We start from the raw sequence: 10,303 nt of genomic DNA, 5'->3' as shown, positions 1-10,303 counted from the left end.
TTGGATGAAACTGATTATCTGGACCCATTCAGTCCGGCTTCAGACCCGGGTACGGCACTGAATCTGCCTTGGTCGCCCTGTACTATGACCTGTGCAGGGAGAGACACAGGAGGAGTGCATCCCTGTTAGTTCTCCTGGACCTCTCAGCGGCTTTCGATACCATCGACCATGGTATCCTTCTGAATAGGCTGGCGGGATTGGGAGTTGGAGGCACCACGTGGCAGTGGTTCTGCTCCTATCTCAACGGCCGAATTCAGAAGATGGTGCTGGGGGACTATGGCTCTGCGCTATGGCAGTTATGCCATGGAATTCCGCAGGGGTCCATTTTGTCCCCCTTGCTATTCAACATCTACATGAAACCGCTGGGAGAGGTCATCAGGAGGTGTGGGCTGCAGAATCATCAGTACACTGATGATACCCAGCTCTACCTCTCGTTTTCCACCAAGCCCGGTGAGGCAGTGGCTGTGCTGAAGGTAATGGGCTGGATGAGGGCCAATAAACTGAAGCTCAGTCCAGACAAGACAGAGGTCCTGTTGGTGGGTGGTTCGGGACTCGGGATGGGGGACTTGGGCCTTGTTCTAAATGGGGTTGCACTCCCTCTGAGGGACAGGGTTTGCAGCTTAGGAGTGCTCCTCAACCCTGAACTTTAGAAGCCCAGGTGACAGCGGTGGTGAGGAGCGCTTTCCTTCAGCTTCGGCTGATCCATCAGCTGCGTCCCTTCCTGGAGAACGATTGCCTGGTGACAGTGACACACGCGTTGGTAACTTCCCAATTAGATTTCTGCAACGCGCTCTACGTGGGGCTACCCTTGAAGACGGTCCGGATACTTCAATTGGTGCAGAATAGAGCTGCCAGGCTGCTGACAGGGACTGGCCGTTGTTCTCATATAACTCCAGTTCTCCGTCAGCTCCACTGGCTCCCAATTGAAGTCTGGGCCCAATTCAAGGTGTTGGTGATGACCTATAAAGCCCTCAACGGCTTGGGCCCTGGGTATCTAAAGGAACGTTTGCGTCCATATATGCCCTCCCGCCCCTTGAAATCAGCAACAGATGCCCTTCTCCGGGAACCCTCTGTGAATGATATTAGGAGGGTGAGTACTCGGAGGAGGGCTTTCTCTGCAGTGGCGCCCCACCTATGGAATGCGCTCCCCAGAGAGGTCTGCCTGCCGCCATCGTTATTTGTTTTTTGGTGCCAGGCTAAGACCTTTTTATTTAAAACTTAAGTGTTAATTTATTATGTAGGATTTTTAAAACATTTTAAGCCGAGATGCATCGGGTTTTAATATTTTTAGTGTATAATTTTTGTATGATTTTGTTTGTTTTTGTTTTTGTTGTGAGCCGCCCCGAGGCTTTGTTGCGATGGGGGCGGCATAGAAATGTTTTAAATAAATAAATAAATGGGGCGGGGGTTAATTATTTGCTGTCATTGGAGCCTCCATTGTGCATCTGGTTCCATGTGGTGTCTTATAGCATGCAAACTTGAGGTTTGCTCCTTTCCAACACACACACACACACACACGTGCGCGCGCGCGTGCACAAACTGGCTTTTTACATAAACAAATTGTTACATTTGTGGTATTTCATGGAAAGATTAAAAAACCTAACCAAATAAAATTGATCATAAAAATGTGGGAACATTCACTGCATGGCAAATACCAAATGAAAATAAACACTGGTATTAGAAAGGCGCAGACCTTGTGATACCACTCCTATCAGAATTGACTTAGACAGAAATGATCTACATATTTGATTCATAATCTTATAAATATAAAACAGATTTGGGCCACTTTACTAAGCTAGCCTTTTTCACTGATTCATGTAATAGACTGTATTATTGAATACATATTGCTTTCACCATGATCCTAGGTCAGTCATGAAACTAAGTTATCAGCCTACAAAGTTGTTATTAAAGCACTTGCTCCCAAATATCATTATTAATAATAAAGAGCGTAAAAAAACACAAGTATGAATTCTAAGACATTTAGAGGTCATCTTCACTTGGCTCAGGTGATTATCCACTTGCAAGTCTGTTGGATTTCAAGAAAACATGCTTCCAGATAACTATGCTGACTATATCCTAAAGTGTACTTTCTACATATTGCAGAGCGAACCTTGGCTGAGTTTGAGTCTTACCAGTAGAACACATCTACTGGTATGGAATCTAAAAATATATATCCCCAAAATCCAAGTATGAGATTTAACAGCAGCAATTTTCACATTGGAAAAGAAGTATCGCAACTGTTTGAAGTAGGCTTTGCAAGGTGTAGGATGACTCTCAATTTTGTGCCACTATATGCATTTGTCATAAAGCAAAATTATATGAGTTCAGAAAAGGACTTAGTAATTATGGACTGACAAGTCTCTAAAAATATGCAGGCTCTAAAACTGCTCTGTATCACAAAATCAGTGAAGAAATCACGGTGTGTGATCTTCTGATAGAAGTAAAGCAGAAGCAGAGGGTGTGCAGGCCTCAGTGTTTCTTTATTGTGTTAAAATGGTTCAGTTTGAGTTTGGTGATAATTTCTCGTCAGCTTTAAGTCTAATATTTGTCTCCAAGGCATGCACTAATTAATTAATTTCATTTTTATACCACCCAATAGCTGAGGCTCTCTGGGCTGTTAACAAAAGTTAAAAACACACAAACAACAATTAACATAGAACAAAACCACTGCTATTGCAACTGAATCAGCATAAATAGCAGCAGTACAGGATAACATGCAATAATAAAACTAAAGTTAAAAAGTTAAACTTTTAAAATGCTGGAAAAATGAAAAGGGTTTCCCCTGGCACTGATAAGAATACTAAAAGGAGCTCATTCCAAAGCCAGGGTACCACAAACAAAAAGGTCTCCTTCTGGTAGCCACCTGCCTCACTAATTACAGTAGATTTTTTCTTCATATTTTCTTTGAAAATAAATGCAGGGTTGAAGCTGTTTTGGAACTTCATACAAGGAGCAATACATTCTGAGTTTCACTGTAATTTACCAAGCTCAAAGTAAAGTATTGCACTGTCACTAGTTCTTAATAATGTTTTAACTAAAAAGCAAGACTACTTTTTCCAGTTTTAATTCAACAGGTTGTGTCTCACTTATTTCAATAGCAACTGTTTGCTGCAGAGGCAGTCTCTGAGTTGCCTGAGCTACAAACAACCCGTATTTATGATTGGGCTGCCATAAAGCCTATTAATTTTTTAAAATTACTGTGGAAAATAGTCATCATTATAGAGAGAGAGGAAGCAAAAAGAGAGAGGGGGGCCTCCAAATCAGGCCTTCCTATCCCGTTCATCCAGAGAGTGAAATTGCTCCAGTATTTCCTTGCTGCAAAGAGGAGCTGGTGAGTTTGGATGGGTGGGGGGCTAGAGATATTCACAGCTTTTCCACTTTCACTGGGGTCCTATGTCCCTAACCACCATGAATGTGGAGGGCCAACTATACGTGATCCAACTTGCATACAAATTCAACTTAAAGACACATTCCATTTTCTTAGGAACTGAACTCATTCCTAAGAAATGAGGAACTGAACCCAGGGACTGTCTCTAGGCATTTGCCAGAGAAAGGTCCATAGTATGGCCTATGCTATTCCCTCCAGACCAAATGTCCCTTCTAGCCCTTTATAACTCAAGGCTTTCTGGTCCTTACATCATACAAAAAGAACTAAGTACAGTATATAATACTCACCTGCTGCACAAGCTGCTAAGAATTTTTCACTCTTGCATGGTTGTTTTGCTATAAGGTGAGTACAGCTTCTGTATTGCTAGTAACAACAAAAAAGAACATGCAGGTGTCATCAAAAGATACACATGATTTTAAAGGGGACAAAACAAGAGGTTGAATTTAGGTTCAAATTGAAGATTCCCATCTGAAAAACCACTGTATGCACAACACCTTACTCCAACGATATGAATGTATCCAGGTAATAAATCTAAATATTTTATGCATTTTATCTATTATCATTTACCTCAGTGTCAAAGAAAGCACAGTTTAGTTTCAGAAGCAGTTGTACTAAGAACTTCTTTTCTTCTTTCTTAAATCCAGTTAGCTGGATCCTTGGTATTTGGTTGCCACTTTCCATCTGTTTAAAAATAAGATGCCCAAAGCATGTTTGAGGCTTTGATCATACAAAGATTCATGCATTTCTTGGGTAATTCTACAGAAATAAGTTGCACAGCTCTCATATTATGCAAAAACAATAATCTTTCCAGGATTCCTGTTTATTATCTAGGTTTAACAAAACTGAATATCCATATGCCCATTGTCGAAATCAAATATAAAAAAACAACAAAAGAAGACGTTAAGGCAGTGTACATTTAATAGAGAATAACCTCACTGAATTCAGCAGGATTTACTTCCAAGTAAACATGAATTAGAACAGGATGCGGGTCAATCAACTCTTCAGAAACCTATTCTCCTCTATAGGGTGTTCCAATTCCGATGAAAATAGTTACAAAATAAACCTACCGCCTTGCGACTACTCAGTGGAGACCAAGAAGCGACTCGTCCATTCTGATTCTTTATGGAATTATGAATAAACTACACTACAAGCGTGACGCGAAAAGCACCCAAAAAAAGAAACTGCAAACCGGAGCCGCGAGCATTAAGAAGCGGGAAAGCGGCGGGGTGCGCTCAGACGCAACTCCCAAGCAGCAGAAGAACAGACGTTATTGTGCTTTCCTAAAGTTAATTATTCTCCATACAGCTTCACAGAAGTGTGCCTCTCCGAACACTCCGCCACCCTTCAGAAGCGTCAAGACCTGCCGTTTTACCTCTGAATGCGTCTATTCAACCAACGTGATCATCGCGATAGCTTCGCTTACTATTTTGGCTGCGGCCGCGGCTTCTTCCTTCGCCGCCTCGTTCGCGCGCGCGCCTGAGTGGCTCCTCCTCCGGATGTTTGAGGCCAGCCGTTCCGGGCCGCTGTTACGGACGCTTGTTGGTCTCCGGGGCTACCAGGCTCGGAGAGGAGCGGGGCCCGGCCTACCGGGTAAGTGACGTCGCCGTTTGCCGGGGCAATGGTGCGCGGTATTTCCCTTGGCCTCTCGGAGCCCCTCTCCTTCTCCTGCCTTTTCTTATCCCATCTTCTCAAGCCTCCGCCTCCAAAATTCAAGTTCTTTCCAACGCAGTTCTACCCCACAAAAAGTAAGTCTTGTGGTACCCTAAAGAGTAACAGACATGGTTATGATGGCATAAACTTTCGCGGACTGTTCGTCCGGAATTTGAAAATGAGGACTCGAGTTCATAAAAAACTCATGTCCCGATTCATACGTTATTCTTAAAGGCGCCACAAGTCTCTTCGTTAATACGGCTACCTCACTCTGGACTTCTGGAAGTTAGATGTGTGGAAGCTCATGCCATGCACAAGATACATCGGTTAGTTCTTAATTCTGTACGCATTTACTAGTGGTATACCCGCTGAATCCAGTGGGACTTATGAGTAGACATATATTGCGCTTTTAGTCATCAGGATATTTGCAGCTCTACATATGATCCTACTCAGGTATGAATTCTAGGGATTTCAGTGGGACTTATTCCAAAGATGGTTCACTTATAGTATCACAACCTTATTTTTGTGGGTGAAAAGTGCATTATTTTGTTCAAAGATTTAAGGAATCCATGTAAAAACCCTACATTGCTTTACTAAGAAAACTTTTTTCACTATCACAAAGTTTAATGGTGAAAATATACTAAATATAATGTTTAACAGTGAAATATATTAAATACACATTTAAGACTATAGTTTTATGGACACTTACTTGAATGATTCACTGAACTTGTTAGTACTTTATTTTAGCATACATGAGTTCTTGTACTTTGTTTTGAGGCTTGATTGAACCTCTGTACCCAGGATACATCACTTAAATTAGTTTGGGGGCTGTAATACCATGTTTGTTAATTTCAGAGGAACATTTTACATTATTAAACACAACAAAAACAGTAATTGCATTTTGGTTGTGAAGTCTTCTGATTTTTTCTTTCTTTCTGCCTCACAGGGAGTAGGAGGGGAAAGCACCCCATCCCAAACAGTTAATTTGCTAATTCATGGACTACTGTGATAAATTGAAGAAAATACATTTTTCATATGCTGTTCTTCTCTGAAATGCTAGATCCCTCTCCCAATACCTTTTCTGGTGCTGCCACTGCTCTACCTCCAGTCTCTTTCTCTTTCTTTGTCCTGTATCACAAGTTCTACTTATTCCTCCTCCATTTGTTCTACACTAAATTCTCCTCAGTCCTCTCTTTATACTTCCACTATCTCATCTTAATTACATCCTCCTTCTGCTTTTCAGTAATCGTAATCTGTTTGTAGAGCAGTTGCTGCCATAGCATTCTCATTTCCCCCCTCCTCTGTACCTTTTGCTTTCAGTTTCCTCTTTCTTCAGTTTTTCCCTATCTTCAGTCTTTCCCTACTTTCAGTCAGTTTCCTATCTTTCTTTAGTCTTGTTGTTTAGACCTCTTTCTATTTCTTCTTGCTATTACCTTTAACTGCACGTCTCAGTGAGTTTAACAGTAACTGTATACAAGGCTTTACTCTATTAGTATTTCATAGATGAAACATATGTGAGTCATGTAGTAGCTGGCTGGCTGCAACAGTCTGGAAAAATGGTGCTAACTCTATTGTGTGTTCCTGAATTTGGGAGAAGGGGAAATACAATAGCTGAAATAGGCATTCTCCCATTCTCAGCTCTATTTTTGATTGGCTTGGTCAGGACTTTGTACCAAGAAGTGGGAAAAGTCTGCAAAACTAGGTCTTGTAATTCCTCCAGGACCTGACAGAAAGAGAAGGAAGGACCTATGCTTTCTCAGAAGCCTTATATATTTTAGGCCTGTGCTTTAGAGTGGTAGGATGTAGTGGGCCAGTCTACTATGGCTTATTTGAGCTGCTGTGGGCTGAGTTGTTATCCATGTGAATACTCAGTGCATGGCAGTGCTTATAAACCTGGGGTCTGCAGGTTATGCAAGAGTTAAGCAACCCTCACATGCCCCAACAAGAAGACCATGTTTAACCTTTTCATCATACATAGTCTCCTGGTTCACATAACAAACAGTGGCCAGGTGTTCACTGTGTAAATCTCACCTAGCCAGAGTGAGCAGTGTGTGCCAGGAAGGATTTATATGTTCGGTACCTGGCCACAGCTTGTATCATGTGAGGACTTTCATAATCCGTAGTCTGTTGGGTCACTTGAAAGTGATAATGGGTTAAGTAAGCCATGGTGGGCTGTTTTGATCCTGCAGACTGCATCAATATTAGTTAAGATTTAACTTCTAATATGTCATTCCTTATCTAAGATTTGAATGTTAATAGGGTGAGAAACGGATAAGAATGGAGTAATAGTTTATGGATTTAAACAAGCGAATGGGGGTGGGGAGATGACAGTACTGTCAGTGAAGGAATGACAGAGAGAAGAGAGATGGAAGAAATTAGGAAATACAAAGGAAAGCAAAGATCAACAGGAAAAGAAGTCTGCAGAAGTGGAGGGAAGAGAGGGAGGGGAAGAAAGGTAAAGAATAATAGAAATAAATATAGAAAAGGGAAAGGATTTTACTGAATCTGATGGTAGTGAAATGAGCAAAACATTATTTTATATATTTTTAATCTGTCCAAATTTTGAGTGGATATAACAATTAAAATATACAATAGAATATTTTCAAGAATAAAATACAATACCACACAGACAGCAGAGGCATAGATAAAAGATGGGTAAAAACCTAGAACAAGGTCTCTAAAATGCCTGAGTGAAAAGATGATAATATATATGCCAGGCAGAACTTTTTGAAGAGGGCATTCCTGAATTGCAGCACTACAACTGAGAAGGTGCTCTCTCTATTGTAACCAGCTGCTTAATTTTCTTTAGGAGAGACACCCAAAGGAGGACCCTCATAGATAACTGTTAGGTCCAAACAGGTACATGCTCTGGTCCGAAGCTGTTTGGGGTTTGAGAGGTCAAGTTAGCAATGATGAAGTTAGAAATAACATACCCTTAGTAATCAACATAGAATGTGAATTGCTAGCATTCTAAACAGAGTTAGATATTGTTTTCAAATCTTTTGTTGCTATAGTTAAAACCTTGCATTGGTCAGAGTATGCAATGGATGACCTTTGTTCTGCAGGAATGGGTTTTCTAAGTGAACCACCCTTAACATACTCTTGATATTTCTGTAAAGACATTATTGAAAGATACTCTCTTCTTGATCCAAGTGGAGTCCATCTCTTTACTTTGGTGTTTAGGAAGCTAACTGAGCCAAAAGGGGCCATGGCCTGAAAGCTAAACCTGGATTCCAGTTGTTTGGAATTGTGAAAAAGTTGTAGATGTCAAAACATTATTTCAAGAATCACAGTCTTATCTTTTCCATCATCTGTGTATTTTTGTAGAAGCATTGTTTCCTTAACTTAGGGCTTGCACTCTGGTCTTATAAAAGATACAGCCACAAACCAGGTGTGTTATTACAACACTAACTGAAAACAGCAGTTCTATATACGATGCTTCTTCCTCCTCCTTAGTGTATAGTGGTCTTGGTAAAATAATTTGGCATACTTATGACAGATTTCTTTTCAAATTCTCCAAGGCACAAATCAGTAGTAGAGTGTGATTGTGATGTTAACATTCATGTTAACAGTGGAAATTCTATGGAGGCTTTCTGTTGCAAAGTATAAGAACCCTCACCTTAAGAGTCTGGTAATATACATATGGTGATGCATCTTCTCCATTTCTGGGGATGGGAGTGATTTCTGCACTTCTGTTGTGATCTAATGCCAAGACAGAACCCAAGGGACTATGGAAGAGGACAATGTTTCAGAGACAGAATGTTGCAGGCAGAAAGTTTTCAGGCTTTTAGAGTACTGTAGACTTGAGTATGACTTGAGTAAGAGCATGACCTCATTCAATATGACTTGAAAGATTAAACTATTATAACTATTATAATTAGCTGTTTCCCATTTCTTTCAAATAAAATTTGTATGGTTTGTATGTCAAAATGTTGTTAAAATTAGTAGCCTTAGTAAACAACTTATTATTTAATAGAAAAAGAAATATCTTTAAATTTCTGTACTACTTGAGAATGTTTCGTTAAACCTTATTCCTTATCAGAAGGCAACATTGTGTACTTGTAATCTTGTACTCTCTTTTGACCTACTTACTATTCTAATCCACTTCATTGAAAAGTAATTAACTAAAATAGCTTTACAGTGTTCTTATGCATGATTTTATAGGAACCCTGTTGATAGATTAATGCAGTACACTTTGTATTTTCGCATTGTAAGTGCTTTATATTATTCATCCTCTTTATTATGTTGCAGCATTCCTGTAATAGATTAGTAATATTAAAAATAGCAACTTCTCCAGTACCATCATATCAGTTTTTGACTTTGCTGAAAAATTGTACTTTTTACAGAGAAATGCCGTAGTTGTTGTTGTTTTTAGTTGTGAGGTAGTGTCCGACCCATTGCGACCCCATGGACAACATTCCTCCAGGCCTTCCTGTCCTCCACCATCCCCCAGAGTCCACTCAAGCTCACACCAACTGCTTCAGTGACTCCATCTAGCCACCTCATTCTCTGCCATCCCCTTCTTCTTTTGCCATCTATTGTTCCCAGCATTAGGCTCTTCTCCAGGGAGTCCTTCCTTCTCATTAGGTGGCCAAAGTATTTGAGTTTCATCTTCATCTTCTAAAGAACAGTCAGGGGTGATTTCCTCTAGGACTGACCTGTTTGATCGCCTTGTGGTCCAAGGGACTCGCAGGAGTCTCCGCCAGCACCACAGTTCAGAGGCCTCAATCATTTGGCACTCAGCCTTCCTTATGGTCCAGCTTTAACAGCCATACATTGCAACTGGGAAAACCATAGCCTTGACTATATGCACTTTTGTTGGCAGGGTGAAGTCTCTGCTTATTATTATTATTATTATTATTATTATAACATTTCTATGCCGCCCCTTGCCGAAACCTTGGGGCGGCTTACAACATGATAAAATACATTTTTAGTATGCTGTCTAGATTTGCCATAGCTTTCCTCCCCAGGAGCAAGCATCTTTTAATTTCTTGACTGCAGTCCCCATCTGCGGTGATCTTGGAGCCCAGGAAAATAAAATCTGTCACTACCTCCATTTCTTTCCCATCTATTTGCCAGGAAGTGAGAGGACCAGATGCCATGATCTTAGTTTTCTTAATGTTGAGTTTCAAGCCAACTTTTGCGCTCTCCTCCTTCACCCACATCAAGAAGCTCTTTAGTTCCTCTTCACTAAAGGAACTAAAGAGTGGTATCGATGAGAGTGGTATCATCTGCATATCTGAGGTTGTTGATATTTCTCCCAGA

At 40.7% G+C, this 10,303-nt stretch overlaps 2 protein-coding genes across 10 annotated transcripts in view; one reads left to right on the top strand and one right to left on the bottom strand.

The window, feature by feature from the left end:
• SLF1 (SMC5-SMC6 complex localization factor 1) overlaps window positions 1-4,835 on the bottom strand; it is a 39,116-nt gene extending 34,281 nt beyond the window's left edge. Inside the window, exons 1-3 of one of the 2 annotated variants that reach the window (XM_044445747.1) lie at window positions 4,761-4,835; window positions 3,956-4,069; window positions 3,676-3,751 (exon numbers count right to left, since the gene is read on the bottom strand). In XM_044445747.1, the coding sequence (XP_044301682.1) occupies window positions 3,676-3,751; window positions 3,956-4,069 (190 nt within the window). In that variant the 5' untranslated portion in view covers window positions 4,761-4,835. The other variant, XM_044445749.1, reaches the window with a different exon arrangement.
• A 25-nt stretch (window positions 4,836-4,860) lies between these two features.
• KIAA0825 (KIAA0825 ortholog) overlaps window positions 4,861-10,303 on the top strand; it is a 255,517-nt gene continuing 250,074 nt past the window's right edge. For 7 of the 8 annotated variants that reach the window (XR_006416232.1, XM_044445742.1, XM_044445740.1 and 4 more), the window contains exon 1: window positions 4,892-4,978. The gene's annotated coding sequence lies outside the window, so the exon portion shown is untranslated. Of the gene's footprint in view, window positions 4,979-10,303 lie in introns of all 8 variants that reach the window. The other variant, XM_044445741.1, reaches the window with a different exon arrangement.

This window comes from Varanus komodoensis, unplaced genomic scaffold (assembly GCF_004798865.1).
Source record: "Varanus komodoensis strain SLA01 unplaced genomic scaffold, ASM479886v1 scaffold5, whole genome shotgun sequence".
NCBI lineage: Eukaryota > Metazoa > Chordata > Lepidosauria > Squamata > Varanidae > Varanus > Varanus komodoensis.
Note: the sequence above shows the minus strand (reverse complement) of the source record. Positions and strands in the feature narration are given on the sequence as shown.